This window comes from Aquarana catesbeiana, linkage group LG03 (assembly GCF_042186555.1).
Source record: "Aquarana catesbeiana isolate 2022-GZ linkage group LG03, ASM4218655v1, whole genome shotgun sequence".
Lineage (NCBI taxonomy): Eukaryota > Metazoa > Chordata > Amphibia > Anura > Ranidae > Aquarana > Aquarana catesbeiana.
In genome coordinates, this window is record NC_133326.1 from 9,803,860 (window position 1) to 9,820,433 (window position 16,574).

General features: G+C 44.3%; 1 protein-coding gene across 1 annotated transcript in view; it reads right to left on the reverse strand.

Moving 5' to 3' along the window:
• The window catches only part of FRMD5 (FERM domain containing 5), a 155,005-nt gene that overhangs the window by 63,994 nt on the left and 74,437 nt on the right, over positions 1 to 16,574 (reverse strand). The window contains exons 2-4 of the mRNA XM_073618251.1: positions 14,765 to 14,869; positions 12,313 to 12,355; positions 11,059 to 11,137 (exon numbers count right to left, since the gene is read on the reverse strand). Coding sequence (XP_073474352.1) covers positions 11,059 to 11,137; positions 12,313 to 12,355; positions 14,765 to 14,869 — 227 coding nt within the window. The remainder of the gene's footprint in view (positions 1 to 11,058; positions 11,138 to 12,312; positions 12,356 to 14,764; positions 14,870 to 16,574) is intronic.

The window sequence follows — 16,574 nt, forward strand, 5'->3', positions numbered from 1 at the left end:
ATAATGCAAAATTTCCAAATTCCAAATTTGGCTTGGAGATCAGTGGCTATAGCAATAGAGAGGCTCCCACCGACCAGCTGGATAAGTATACAAGCAGCTCACCCTGGCGGATGACAAGAGGCTCACCCGAGGTGCGGGGTCTAAGTACTAACCGGTATTCACCAGGGCTCCTGATGGTGGAGATGCGTTTTGCTGTGCGTTAGTACCAGGTTGCGGGCCTCGGGGTCACCCCACAAGGAGGCAACCAAGGCAGGGTCCAGTAGCAAACATAGCAGAAGCGTAGTCAGTAAACAAGCCAAAGGTCAGTAACAAGTGGTCGCGAATATACAGACGGCAGCAGGAGTGACAAGAGCAAGATAATGGCTGGAGAGAGCACAATAATCTGGCAAACAGGAAGTGCAAAGGCATGGCTTAAGTAGGAAGTTCGTGGGAAGAGCAAAGGGTTTAAACAAGGTTCAAGGCAGGATCATTCAAGGAATTGTCCAGGGAGCTGTCCAGCATCCCAGGTGGCTCAGTAAGAAGAGACAACGCCAGACAAAGCAGAGGTCGCACCTTCAGACCCGGGTCCTGACACTATCTTAAAGCAAGGTAACTGGGGGGATGCCATTAACCTTTTTGCTAGGGGGCCCCATGAAATATTGTTACACCCCTAAATATAACTGTGTATTTAGCTGTTTTTCTGGAGTTCAACTTTTTTTTTTTGGAATTTTGTTGTGGGTCACAGCACACAATACTGTAAAGGAAATTTGTAAGTTCTGTATATAATTGCATTCTATTTTGTATGTATTTTACTCTGCCCTCACTGTGCACACGGCACTAATAATGTTTTCATTACATGTTTGCATTCTTCTGAGTCCTGATTAGAATTCACCTGCCTATGTTACGCCCCTTGTTACCATAAAAGTACAATTGTAATATTAATGTGATACCTCATGTGTATAAAAACCTTCAATCGCGTCATAATAAAGCAGAACAGTTATTTGGAAAGATGCTGAGCGTATCTTTTGTGTCTGTTCCCTACTGCAGTAGTTATTATTAATCTGGAACCACTAATCAATATGAGGATAGGAGTTGCCTATCTATAAAAGTCCATGTCAATACTTTGCTGGATTTTTTTTTTTTTTTTATTCTTTATTTATAATTTTCAATAAGGACAAGTAGGAGATGAGCCGCTCAACAAATCCAATGACAAAATACAGTATATAAGTTGCCAGATCCAGTACATCTCAATGAACATAGTTACCGGTATGTAAAACAGTAATATCCTAGGCCAGTGATGGCAAACCTTGGCAGCCCAGATGTTTTGGAACTACATTTCCCATGATGCTCAACTACACTGCAGAGTGCAGGAGCATCATGGGAAATGCAGTTCCAAAACATCTGGGGTGCCAAGGTTCACCATCACTGTCCTAGGCTATAGTCAGCAGAGCCAAGAGGGTACATGGCCGATGGTACCTGGAGCAGCTCAAGAAGAAGAATCCACAGCCATAACACAACTAGTCCTTCACCTGGATCAAGTTAAGGACCCTTTCATACATACTAAAAAAGTAGAAAAGCAAACAAGAGGGGAAAAAAAGGGGGGGGGGCAGGTGAAATGGGTGAGGATGAGAGTTCCACCCATTTTTTAAATTTAGGATCAATCCATTTGCCCATCCTCCTCTATATTTAAATGGCAAATTGTTTTTTGTTTTTTTTTAATACTTATTTTTCATTGTAGTATGGAGCACTTCCAGGCTCCGGCTCCAGCAGCCTAGGCGATAACGTCACTAAGGCGATTCCCATGGACTCCGGGGATATCGGCCTCATCTATCATAGGAGTCCATGTGAATCGCCTAATGCCAAAATCTTGCACAGTTTCCGGACCGGAAATGAAACGGGGAGGGCCGGGACGTCCTGATTGACAGGTTGCTACAGCAACGGGAACTTTCGCTGACGCCGCCATTGCTATGGCAACCTGTCAGGAAGAAAGATCGGGATCGGGAGGTGCATGCTGGGTAGCCAGCTCCACCAAATACCATAAATGAAGAGAAGAGGGCTTCAGATGCCCACAGCAGAGATAGGACCTGCCTGCTTCCGAGATCTGGTTAGTTTCCCACAATTTAAACATCAACTAAAAGGACCACATATATGACGTTACCTAAATGTTGCAATATAAGTGGTAAACAATCACGGCGGAGTGATCATTAAATCATTAGATCGTTAAAAAAAATGATTTGGGTGACTGGAAGTCTGCTTGAAAGGTGATGGGACATGGGGAGGAAGAGGTGGTGGGGTGTGCAATACAGTGAGGGGGAAAAAGTTTTTGATCCCCTGATGATTTTGTAGGTTTGCCCACTGACAAATAAATGAAGATTGTAGACCTACACAAGGCTGGAATGGACTACAAGACCATCGCCAAGCAGCTTGGTGAGAGGGTGACAACAGTTGGTGAGATTATTCGCAAATGGAAGAAACACAAAATAACTGTCAGTCTCCCTCAGTCTGGGGCTCCATGCAAGATCTCACCTCGTGGAGTTTCAATGATCATGAGAACGGTGAGGAATCAGCCCAGAACTACACAGGAGAATCTTGTCAATGATCTCAGCTGGGACCATAGTCACCAAGAAAACAATTGGTAACACACTACACCGTGAAGGACTGAAATCCTGCAGCGCCCGCAAGGTCCCCCTGCTCAAGAAAGCACATGTACAGGTTCGTCTGAAGATTGCTAATGAATATCTGAATGATTCAGAGGAGAACTGGGTGAAAGTGTTGTGGTCAGATGAGACCAAAATCTAGCTCTTTGGCATCAACTCAACTGGCCGTGTTTGGAGGAGGAGGAGGAATGCTGCCTATGACCCCAAGAACACCATCCTCACCATCAAACATGGAGGTGGAAACATTATGCTTTGGGGGGGGGTTCTGCTAAGGGGACAGGACAACTTCACCGCATCAAAGGGACGATGGATGGGGCCATGTACCATCAAATCATGGATGAGAACCTCCTTCCCTTAGCCAGGGCATTGAAAATGGGTCATGGATGGGTATTCCAGCATGACAATGACCCAAAACACACGGCCAAGGCAACAAAGGAGTGGCTCAAGAAGAAACACATTAAGGTCCTGGAGTGGCCTAGCCAGTCTCCAGACCTTAATCCCATAGAAAATATGTGGAGGGAGCTGAAGGTTCGAGTTACCAAACGTTAGCCTCAAAACCTTAATGACTTGGAGAGGATCTGCAAAGAAGACAAAATCCCTCCTGAGATGTGTGCAAACCTGGTGGCCAACTACAGGAAATGCCTGACCTCTGTGGTGGCCAACAAAGGTTTTGCCACGAAGTACTAATGCCGCGTACACACGAGCGGACTTTTCGACCGGACTGGTCCGACAGTCTATCCGAACAAACGGACTTGCTTACACACGATCACACCAAAGTCCCACGGATTCGTACGTGATGACGTACAACCGGACTAAAATAAGGAAGTTGATAGCCAGTAGCTGCCTTAGCGTCGGTTTTCGTCCGTCGGACTAGCATACAGACGAGCGGACTTTTCGATAGGAACTGGGTCCGGCGGAGTTCCGACGTAAAGATTTGAAGCATGTTCCAAATCTAAAGTCTGTCAGATTTTCAACCGAAAAAGTCCGCTGCAGGTCCGATGAAGCCCACACACGGCCGGATTGTCCGCCGGATTCGGTGCGTCAGGCAGTCCGGTCGAAAAGTCCGCTCGTGTGTACGCGGCATAAGTCATGTTTTGTGAAGGGGTCAAATACTTATTTCACTCATTAAAATGCGAATCAATTTATAACTTTTTTGAAATGCGTTTTTCTGCACATTTCTGCACATTTTTGGTGGTATTTTGTCTCTCACTGTTAAAATAAACCGACCATAAAATTATAGACTGATCGATTGTCAGCGGGCAAACGTACAAAATCAGCAGGGGGATCAAATACTTTTTTCCCTTACTGTATCTGGATGCTTGTGGGCGGAAGGTACTGTCCTGGATTATCAAAAGTATCCGGGATGTCGGGCTGCGTCTGCGAGCCTGCGAAGTCTTGGTATTCCGAAGAGCACATAAACTCGCTCCAGTGGAACTACATTTTATGACAACGTTCCTCCTGAAGGTTAGCTGTTGGTACAAATGATTTCATTTGGTGAGTTTCATTCATCTTATGGGAGGTGCTGCTGCAAACCTCCCAACATTTTGAGATGGGAATGGGGGACACCTACCAGCAAACGTATGTAGGTATAGGACACGCCCCTTGCCACACCCCCTTAAAGGAGACTTAACTGAAAAAAAAAAAGGCTACCTAAATCCACAAGGGCTTTTTTTTTTTACCACTACTATTCCTTTTATATTGGCTTTTAAATTTACAAATGCAGCAATTTAGAAATTAGATGAAAGGTTTAGCACTGGGAAACACTTTTTGAAAGATTTTATATACAATTATATAGATCAGACCAAAATGAGGGACAAATGAGAAGGAAAGAGGGACAGAGGGACATTGCTCCAAATCAGGGACAGTCCCTCCAAATCAGGGACAGTCCCTCGAAATCAGGGACAAGTGGGAGCTATGCTGTAGCATGCTTTCAGTACAGTGGGATACAAGTGTTTGCAGTATTTAGAAGTAGTAAGGAGCGTTTATACCAGGCCATCGGCGTTAAATATAAAAGAAAAGCCGCTGCCTCTAATGGCCATTGTTGGGTATTTAACAATTATCAGTCGAACGTCTAGCGCACTTAGGAGTTGAGAAGTTAATGGAAGCTTACAATACGTCCCCGGGGGGAATGTTAGATTTGTATAAATGAAGCTGTAGAGTTTAGACGACGTCCGATCCCTTTTTAGAGATGACATCATCCGGCAAACTGTTAGTGACAATCCAGAATGAAATAAAACACCGGTATAATGAGGAAAGGATTTGTTGGTTGGTGAGATACAAGACGGGAAGATTAAGACTCGGGTGAATTAATACCTGGCAGACGCTCAAGCCGCAAGTTTTCCACGGAGAGAAGGAAATTACTTACTGTAGGTGATCCTTATAAAATAAAGTGCCTGGGATATCTGTATCTACCAGAGGCTCAAATTCATTTTCTATCCTCCAAAGTAAATCATTAAGTGTAATTAGATTGCCGTCCTTCCTTCCAGACATCTTTTATAGAGTCTCCCCGCTGTGGGTAGTCAGACTCGGCATCGCTGAGCTCTCATTTGTTCTCTTTTGTATCAACATTATTATCGAATTATTCAAACATGGAGAACTAAATGGACTTTGTTTTTTTGTTTTTGTTTTTTTGTAACTCCTTTGCATCCAGGGCATTTTTAAAAATTTTTTTTTGCACACATATTAACCACTTGCCTACTGGCCATTTTCACCCCCTTCCTGCCCAGGCCAATTTTCAGCTTTCAGCGCTGTTGCACTTTGAATGATAAATTGCGCGGTCATGTAAAACTGTACCCAGATGACATTTTTATTTAGAGCTTTTTATTGGTGGTTTTTAATCATCACTGGGTTTTTTTTTTTTTTTGCTAAACAGACAAAAAAATAAAACAATTTGTAAAAAAATAAATAAAAAACCTTTTTCTTTGTTTCTGTTACAAAATTTTCCAAATAAGTAATTTTTCTCCTTCACCAATGTGTGCTGATGAGGCTGCACTGATGGACACTGATGAGGCGGCACCAATGGAAACTGATGAGGCGGCACTGATGGACACTGATGAGGCGGCACTGATGGAAACTGATGAGGCTGCACTGATGGACACTGATGAGGTGGCACTGATGGAAACTGATGAGGTGGCACTGATGGAAACTGATGAGGCTGTACTGATGGGCACTGATGAGGCGGCACTGATGGACACTGATGACGCTGCACTGATGGGCACTGATGAGGCGGCACTGATGGACACTGATGAAGAGGTCTAATGATGCTGCAATGTTTTTTTTTTTCTCAATGAAAGTCTCTTCAACAGTTCTTGTGCTTTTCTTCAACCCTCCCTCTCTTTCTCCCTCTCTTTTTTCTCTTCTCACGACTCACACCCATCCCTGGGCAATTTCTCCCCCTTTCTGGTTTCTTTGTGACCTAGACTCTCTTTTGCTGGTTATCAGCATTCCTTTCCTCACACAGTGACTGTACGAAGGAAAGAAAATGCCGATGACCGGCATTTATTTACACGGGATCAGCTGTGATTGGACACAGCTGATCACATGGTAAAGAGCCAATGAGGTTGGCTCTTCACCACTGATCGCGTGCACAAGTGGCATGACTGGGAGGATGTCATATGACATCTACCCGGAATGAGGAGTGGCCCGTCCAGCCATTAATCTGCTATAGGCCGGGAGGAAACTGGTTAGAACATCCCAAGAATTCTATATTTTCCCAAAAGCAGAGGCCTTGTTGAATAAAATGGGAGCAATTGCAATTTTTTATCCTGCATGATATTTGTGCAAATGTTTATCAAATTTATACTTTCAGGAAAAAATACACAAAAATTATTTTTTATTATTTTTTTAAGTATTAGTATTGAAATGGTTATGAAGTAACAACATCAATGCTGACAAAAACAAGGACCTACAGTATCTCACAAAAGTTAGTACACCCCTCACATTTTTGTAAATGTTTTCTTCTATCTTTTCATGTGACAACACTGAAGAAATGACACTTGTCTACAATGTAAAGTAGTGAGTGTACAGCTTGTATAACAGTGTAAATTTACTGTCCCCTCAAAATAACTCAACACACAGCCATTAATGTCTAAACCACTGGCAACAAAAGTGAGTACACCCCTAAGTGAAAATGACCAAATTGGGGCCAATTGTCAATATGTTGTGTGGCCACCATTATTTTTCAGCACCACCTTAACCCTCTTGGGCATGGAGTTCACCAGAGCTTCACAGGTTGTCACTGGAGTCCTCTTCCCCTCCTCCATGACGACATCACGGAGCTGGTGGATGTTAGAGACCTTGCGCTCCTCCACCTTCCGTTTGAGGATGTCCCACAGATGATCAATAGGGTTTAGGTCTGGAGACATGCTTGGCCAGTTCATCACCTTTACCCTCAGCTTCTTTAGCAAGGCAGTGGTCATCTTGGAGGTGTGTTTAGGGTGGTTATCATGTTGGAATACTGCCCTGCGGTCCAGTCTCTGAAGGGAGGGGATCATGCTCTGCTTCAGTATGTCACAGTACATGTTGGCATTCATGGTTCCCTCAATGATCTGTAGCTCCCCAGTGTCGGCAGCACTCATGCAGCCCCAGACCATGACACTCCCACCACCATGCTTGACTGTAGACAAGACACACTTGTCTTTGTCCTCCTCACCTGGTTGCCGCCACACACGCTTGTCACCATCTGAACCAAATAAGTTTATCTTGGTCTCATCAGACCACAGGGCATGGTTCCAGTAATCCATGTCCTTAGTCTGCTTGTCTTCAGCAAACTGTTTGCGGGCTTCTTGTGCATCATCTTTAGAAGAGGCTTCCTTCTGGGACGACAGCCATGCAGACCAATTTGATGCAGTGTGCGGCGTATGGCCTGAGCACTGACAGGCTGACCCCCCCACCCCTACAACCTCTGCAGCAATGCTGGCAGCACTCATACATCTATTTCCCAAAGACAACCTCTGGATATGATGCTGAGCACGTGACCTCAACTTCTTTGGTTGACCATGGCGAGGCCTGTTCTGAGGGGAACCTGTCCTGTTAAACCGCTGTATGGTCTTGGCCACCGTGCTGCAGCTCAGTTTCAGGGTCTTGGCAATCTTCTTATAGCCTAGGCCATCTTTATGTAGAGCAACAAATCTTTTTTTCAGATCCTCAGAGAGTTCTTTGTCATGAGATGACATGTTAAACTTCCAGTACGAGTGAGTGAGAGCGATAACATAAAATGTAACACACCTGCTCCCTATTCACACCTGAGACCTTGTAACACTAATGAGTCACATGACACCAGGGAGGGAAAAATGGCTAATTGGGCCCAATTTGGACATTTTCACTTAGGGGTGTACTCACTTTTGTTGCCAGCGGTTTAGACATTAATGGCTATGTGTTAGTTATTTTGAGGGGACATCACCCCCCACAGTAGTGTCCTCTGCCCCTCTCCCATTATCCCCCACAGCAGTGTACTCTGCCCCTCTGACATCCCCTCCCCCCACAGCAGTGTTCTCTGCCCCTCTCATATCCCTTTCCCCCTCAGCAGTGTCCTCTGTCCCACCCACATCACCGCCCCCCCCCCCCCACCCCCACAGTAGTGTCCTCTGCCCCTCGCATATCACTTCCCCCCAACAGCAGTGTCCTCTGCCCCGCTCACATCACCCCCCACAGTAGTGTCACTCTGCCCCCTTTACATCACTCCCCCCTTTAGATTGCCCCCCCCACAGTAAAGATCTCTGCCCCTTTACTTCACCCCCCCCAGTAATCCTTTCTGCCCCACTTCACCCCCCCCCCCCCCCACACACACACACACACACATAGTGTGCCCTTCCCCTTTGCATCATCCCCCAGTACTCAGACCTTGTGCCTTGGGTGAGTGCGTGTCATCTGCTGGTTGGTGGGAGCCTCTCTACTGCTATAGCTACTGGTCTATGAGCCTGACCCCTAAACCAAACACACAAGACCCAATGTTCAAAATCAGGGAGCTGGACAGCAAGCAGAAGATTCTGCCTGACATACACCCCAAGTTTTCTGAAATGTTTTGGGGTAACCTCCATCAGTTTCTTGTACAGAAGCAATTTATTCATCTCAGCTTCAGTGGTGGCTGGTCCTCCATTTTGTTTGGGGGGGCGGCAAACAAAACTCCCAGTGCCACCCCCCCCCAATGTCTGTAGCCACTGCTCGATAGTCCAGCACTACTTACCCCATCCAGGTCAGCGATGGCTTCCTCCCTGCTCCTACTTCACGGGCAGCGGCATGGGTGGCTTACTCCCTGCTTCTACTCCTCGTTGGCTTCACGGGTGGCATGGGCAGCTTCACGGGCAACATGGGCGGCTTCCTCCCTGCTTCTACTCCACGTTGGCTTCACGGGTGGCATGGGCAGCTTCACGAGCAACATGGGCGGCTTCCTCCCTGCTTCTACTCCACGTTGGCTTCACGGGTGGCATGGGCAGCTTCACGGGCAACATGGGCGGCTTCCTCCCTGCTTCTTCTCCACGTTGGCTTCACGGGTGGCATGGGCAGCTTCACGGGCAACATGGGCTGCTTCCTCCCTGCTTCTTCTCCACGTTGGCTTCACGGGTGGCATGGGCAGCTTCACGGGCAACATGGGCGGCTTCCTCCCTGCTTCTTCTCCACGTTGGCTTCACGGGTGGCATGGGCAGCTTCACGGGCAACATGGGCGGCTTCCTCCCTGCTTCTTCTCCACGTTGGCTTCACGGGTGGCATGGGCAGCTTCACGGGCAACATGGGCGGCTTCCTCCCTGCTTCTTCTCCACGTTGGCTTCACGGGTGGCATGGGCAGCTTCACGGGCAACATGGGCGGCTTCCTCCCTGCTCCCTGATTGGCCGGTATGTGAAGCAGGAAGACAATAGCGAATATTAATTTTCTATTGTCACACAACTGGGTGGGCTCGGGGCGCAGTGCTCTGCGCCCCGAGCCCACCCCTTTTGAAGCCAATTAGAGCCTCTGGCTTTAATCACGTGCTTAAAAAAAAAAAAAAACCCTACTGAAATCCAGGCGTTCGGCGCCCTGCAGGGAGATTAGGGGGACAGTGCTCCTGTGCCCCTTATTAAGTGGCCGCCACTGCTCAGATTTCTATTGTGGTAAGGTTCATACCCCAGCTTATATCCACATCTTAGCTATCAGCTTTCTGGCAATAAAGGACACCTCATTCAAGAAGGTTTGCAGATAAATGTTTTAAAGACTCAGGAAGACCAAGTAGGCATATCCGAGGGTCTAGTTGTATGAAAAACCCATGACGTCATGCAAACACTAAAAATGTATTTTAGTTCACACGAACACTATTTAATACCCATTTTTTTTTGTAAAATATAAAAGATGGAGTGGTGTCACATAAACAGATACCAAACATGCCAAGCCTAAAAACTGGACGCCCATGAAATGCTGAAAAGCTATGGTAATCAAAACAATTTCCATAGGCGACACTTTGAAGGTTTTTAATTTAGAGTTGACCATGAATGATGGCCCCAAGCTCTAACTACAATGTTTGTAAAAAAACTCACATGAGGTTTAATTGCTGATCACATATATGTGCGTGTATAGCTGCTTCCCCAGCCACAGCAGCCGGGGGGAATGGCGGCCCCGAATTCTTGCCACTTCCAGGTACTTTCATTGGAGATGGGATCAGAGAATGGATGTTCCCCAAGCTTCTCCCGCTTGGCACCCTGAAAAAGTTTTCTTTCGACCCAGGCTCCCTGAAAGAAACTGGAGAGCCTTGAAACAATGTCGGGCAGTGGTGGCTGGGATTGGGTTGTGGCCCTTCTTATTACATTACAAGAGATTAGATGTCTCTGCAGCTGCCTGGATCACTTTTTCTAAATGCTTGCGGCTCAAGTGCTTCCCACTTGTGGTGACCCAGACCAAACTGGGCTCAGGGCTCCATCTGCTCAGCTGGTGGCCGGGGGGAGGAACATGACTAGTTAATGTTATCAGGCACAAGTTCTTATCTATATTCAGCAGTCCCGACAATGTCCTCACGTCCACTTCTATACCGATCTGCCGGGCAATGTAATTGCTGGAAACCGCAGCACAATGATTACTCCGCCTGAGCCCAAAAATCATCAAATAGTCCCGGCGGAGTAATCCTTGGGCTGCGGTTCCCGGCAAATACATTACCCGGCAGATCGGTATAGAAGTGGACGTCAGGACAATAATTACATTTTGGGAACTGCTGCATATAGATAAGAACTTGTGCCTGATAACATTAACTAGTCATGTTCCTCGCCCGGCCCCCAGCTGAGCAGATGGAGCCCAGAGCGAACCCTAGGTAATAGACTCGGGGCTATGGCCCCAGTGGCCACCCCCTAGCGACGCCACTGCATGTGACTATATACTGTACATCCCCAACACTACCATACAGAGGGTGCTTTCACCGACAACACACGAACATGTGACTGCGCTGTGACTATCAGCACTTACCTGGTGATTTCTTCTTTTAGAGCCGCTGGGTCTGGAGGATAGAACTTTACTCGAAAGCACATGATGAATGGAGGGCGAGCTGGACAAGAGAAGAAGTAAAGCTCAATACAGTGCAACTCCATATAAAACAACAGGAATGGCTACTACACAGTGTTCTGCTTTAACAATAAACTGGACATACAATCAGATACATTTTTCCATTTTAAACGTGTGCTGGATAAGTAATGTGAAGGCCCTTATATCAGGATCCCCATCATAGCCCCCCTTCCATCAGGAGATAGAGAGATACAAAGTATTATTGTTTATAAACATTGTTCAGACAGGAGATGGAGAGATACAAAGTAACATTGTTTATAAACATTGTACAGACAGGAGATGGAGAGATACAAAGTAACATTGTTTATAAACATTGTACAGACAGGAGATGGAGAGATACAAAGTAACATTGTTTATAAACATTGTACAGACAGGAGATGGAGAGATACAAAATAACATTGTTTATAAACATTGTACAGACAGGAGACGGAGAGATACAAAGTAACATAGTTTATAAACATTGTACAGACAGGAGATGAAGAGATATAAAGTAACATTGTTTATAAAAAAAAATGTACAGACAGGAGATGGAGAGATACAAAGTAACATTGTTTATCCACTTCAGCTCCAGAAGGTTTTATCCCCTTCATGACCAGGCCATTTTTTGCTATGCAGCACTGCGTACCCAAATGAAATATAAATAAATATATATATATATATATATATATATATATATATATATAAAACTATATATATTTTTTAAAAAGAGCTTTTTTGGTGGTATTTAATCACCTTTGTTTTTGTTTTTTTATTATAAATGAAAAAGACCAGTCAGCAAGTGGTTATAAACATTGATCAGATGAGAGACAGAGGGATACAAAGAAACATTGTTTATAAACATTGTTCAGATTGGATATAGAGAGATACAAAGTAACATTGTTTATAAACAGTAATCAGACAGGAGATATAGAGAGATACAAAGTAAAATTGTGTGTAAACATTGATCAGACAGGATATAGAAAGATACAAAGTAACATTGTTTGTAAACATTGATCAGATGTAACTGTTACTTTGTATTTACTCTGTTTCATTCATCTGAAACAGAGTAAAATGAATCCAAAAATCCAAATTTCGTTTGCTCTGTGATCTGTGTGAAGTCACAGATGTGGCACTCACCACCTTTTGAACTGTAATAGACATATTTGGGGAATAACTTACATCTCATTTGTTTGGCGATCCCTTTCGAAAACTCCAACCAGTGCTAAAAAAATTAAAAGAGAGAAAACAATATTATGTACATAAAAACAATGCAAGTACATTACAGGCTTCTGTATTGGCACGCCACAATTATTTTAACTTATTATTAGCACATTAAAGCTGACTTTTAAGTTAAATGCCATTTCATGAATTCCTATAACAAATAAGAATGAACATCAAAGAAGCCCATCCATTTATAGTGTGTACTGGTGGAAATGCAGTATTATTTTTTTTTGATAATTTGATTTCAGAAAAATCAGAAAAACAGATAAATTCTACAACTCTACTGCCCTCTACTGGCTGTACTATGGAATTAATGATGGTGCAGCTTGAACTGGGCAACTGCATTTCCCAAAATAGATGACAACAACCTTTAAATAGGAGCAACAGGGATACATGGGTGGTGACAGGTGTGCTATGGGCGTATTTGTAGTCACTGTATGTCAGTAAACAGGTCTATTTACTGTATAATATTCATACCTCTTGAAATTTTCCACATTTTGTCATGTTACAACTAAAAAACGTAAATGTGTTTTATTGGGATTTTATGTGATAGACCAACACAAAGTGGCACATAATTGTGAAGTGGAAGGAAAATGATAAATGGCTTTTAACATTTTTTACAAATAAATATGTGAAAAGTGTGGGGGGGGGGCATTTAGTATTGCGCCCCCCGGAGTCAATACTTTGTAGAACCCCCTTTCTCTACAAGTCTTTTTGGGGATGTCTCTACCAGCTTTGCACATCTAGAGAGGGACATTGTTCCCCATTCTTCTTTGCAAAATATCTCAAGCTCTGTCAGATTGGATGGAGAGCGTCTGTGAACAGCAATTTTCAAGTCTTGCCACAGATTCTCAATGTGATTTAGGTCTGGACTGTGACAGGGCCATTCTAACACATGAATATGCTTTGATCTAAACCATTCCATTGTAGCTCTGGCTGGATGTTTCGGGTCGTTGTCCTGCTGGAAGGTGAACCTCCGCCCCAGTCTCAAGTCTTTTGTAGACTCTAACAGGTTTTCTTCTAAGATTGTCCTGTATTTGTCTCCATCCATCTTCCCATCAACTCTGACCAGCTTCCCTGTCCCTGCTGAAGAAAACCATCCCCACCACATGATGCTGCCACCACCATGTTTCACGGTGGGGATGGTGTGTTCAGGGTGATGTGCAGTGTTAGTTTTCTGCCACACATAACGTTTTGCTTTTAGACCAAAAAGTTTATATTTGGTCTCATCTGACCAGAGCACCTTCTTCCACATGTTTGCTGTGTCCTCCACATGGCTTCTCACAAACTACAAACAGGACTTCTTATGACTTTCTTTCACCAATGTCTTTCTTCTTGTCACTCTTCCATAAAGGGCAGATTTATGGAGAACACGACTAATAGTTGTCCTGTGGACAGATTCTCCCACCTGAGCTGTGGATCTCTGCAGCTCCTCCAGAGTTACCATGGACCTCTTGGCTCTTCTCTGATGAATGTTCTCCTTGCCCGGCCGGTCAGTTTAGGTGGACGGCCATGTCTTGGTAGGTTTGCAGTTGTCCTATACTCTTTCCATTTTCCGATGATGGATTGAACAGAGCTCCGTGAGATGTTCAAAGCTTGGGTTATTTTTTTATAACCTAACCCTGCTTTATACTTCTCCACAACTTTATCCCTGACCTGTCTGGTGTGTTCCTTGGTCTTCATGAAGCTGTTTGTTCACTAAGGTTCACTAACAAACCTCTGAGGGCTTCACAGAACAGCTGTATTTATACTGAGATTAAATTACACACAGGTGGACTCTATTTACTAATTATATGACTTCTGAAGGCAATTGGTCCACTAGATTTTAGTTAGGGGTATCAGAGTAAAGGGGGCTGAATACAAATGCCCCCCCCCCCCACACACATAGTTACATAGTTACATAGTTAGTCAGGTTGAAAAAAGACACAAGTCCATCCAGTCCAACCAAAAAAAAAAAAAAAAAAAAAAAAACGTACAATCCAATATACCCAATACTATACCCACAGTTGATCCAGAGGAAGGCAAAAAACCCCAGCAGAGCATGCTCCAATTTGCTACAGCAGGGGAAAAAATTCCTTCCTGATCCCAGAGAGGCAATCGGATTTTCCCTGGATCAACTTTACCTATAAATGTCAGTACCCAGTTATATTATGTACATTTAGGAAAGTATCCAGGCCTTTCTTAAAGCAATCTACACACACACTTTTCAAATATTTATTTGTAAAACATTTGGAAAACCATTTATCCTTTTCCTTCCACTTCACAATTATGAGCCACTTTGTGTTGGTCTATCACATAAAATCCCAATAAGATACATTTACGTTTTTGGTTGTAACATGACAAAATGTGGAAAACCTCAAGGGGTTGAATGCTTTTTCAAGGCACTGTACATTCAAAGTATCACACTCACCCTTTGCTTGTCGGGATCTACATATCGGATTCCAAAGTAATCTTTCTCCAGCAGATTCAGATGGTGGCACAGGAGGTCGAACAGGTGCTGGCCCTTTGCATCTCTCTGTGAAGAAGAAAGAACACAGATGATTAGAGGAAAGGACGGCGGAGAATCAGGCGTTTTATAAATGCGATAAAGACAGGAAATCTGTGGAGGAGGGAAGGCCGTGTATTCTGGTTCTAGTTGTGAAGATCACCAACATACTGCAATGTTACATATTAGGTGAGGCTGAAAAAAAAAACACAAGTCCAACCCATGTGTGTGATTATATGTCAGTATTACATTACATATCCCTGTATGTTGCGGTCATTCAGGTGATTATCTAATAGTTTCTTGAAGCTATCAATGCCCCCCGCTGAGACCACCGCCTGTGGAAGGGAATTCCACATCCTTGCCGCTCTTACAGTAAAGAACCCTCTACGTAGTTTAAGGTTAAACCTCTTTTCTTCCAATTTTAATGAGTGGCCGCGAGTCTTGTTAAACGCTCCTCCACGAAAAAGTTTTCTCCCTATTGTGGGGTCACCAGTCCGGTATTTGTAAATTGAAATCATATCCTCTCTCAAGCTTCTCTTCTCCAGAGAGAATAAGTTCAGAGCTCACAACCTTTCCTCATAACTAAGATCCTCCAGACCCTTTATTAGCTTTGTTGCCCTTCTTTGTACTCGCTCCATTTCCAGTACATCCTTCCTGAGGACTGGTGCCCAGAACTGGACAGCATACTCCAGGTGCGGCCGGACCAGAGTCTTGTAGAGCGGGAGAATTATCGTTTTATCTCTGGAGTTGATCCCCTTTTTAATGCCAATATTTTGTTTGCTTTGTTAGCAGCAGCTTGTCATTGCATGCCATTGCTGAGCCTATCATCTACTAGGACCCCCAGGTCCTTTTCCATCCTAGATTCCCCCAGAGGTTCTCCCCCCAGTCTATAGATTGCATTCAGATTTTTGCCACCCAAATGCATTATTTTACATTTTTCTACATTGAACCTCATTTGCCATGTAGTCGCCCACCCCATTAATTTGTTCAGGTCTTTTTGCAAGGTTTCCACATCCTGCGGAGAAGTTATTGCCCTGCTTAGCTTAGTATCGTCTGCAAATACAGAGATTGAACTGTTTATCCCATCCTCCAGGTCGTTTATGAACAAATTAAATAGGATTGGTCCCAGCACACAACCCTGGGGAACCCCACTACCCACCCCTGACCATTCTGAGTACTCCCCATTTATCACCACCCTCTGAACTCGCCCTTGTAGCCAGTTTTCAATCCATGTACTCACCCTATGGTCTATGCCAACGGACCTTATTTTGTACAGTAAAAGTTTATGGGGAACTGTGTCAAATGCTTTTGCAAAATCCAGATACACCACGTCTACGGGCCTTCCTTTATCTAGATGGCAACTCACCTCCTCATAGAAGGTTAATAGATTGGTTTGGCAAGAATGATTCTTCATGAATCCATGCTGATTACTGCTAATGATATCATTCTTATTACTAAAATCTTGTATATAGTCCCTTATCATCCCCTCCAAGAGTTTACATACTATTGATGTTAGGCTAACTGGTCTGTAATTCCCAGGGATGTATTTTGGGACCCTTTTAAATATTGGTGCTACATTGGCTTTTCTCCAATCAGCTGGTACCATTCCAGTCAGTAGACTGTCAGTATAAATTAGGAACAATGGTCTGGCAATCACTTGACTGAGTTCCCTGAGTACCCTCGGATGCAAGCCATCTGGTCCCGGTGATTTATTAATGTTAAGTTTCTCAAGTCT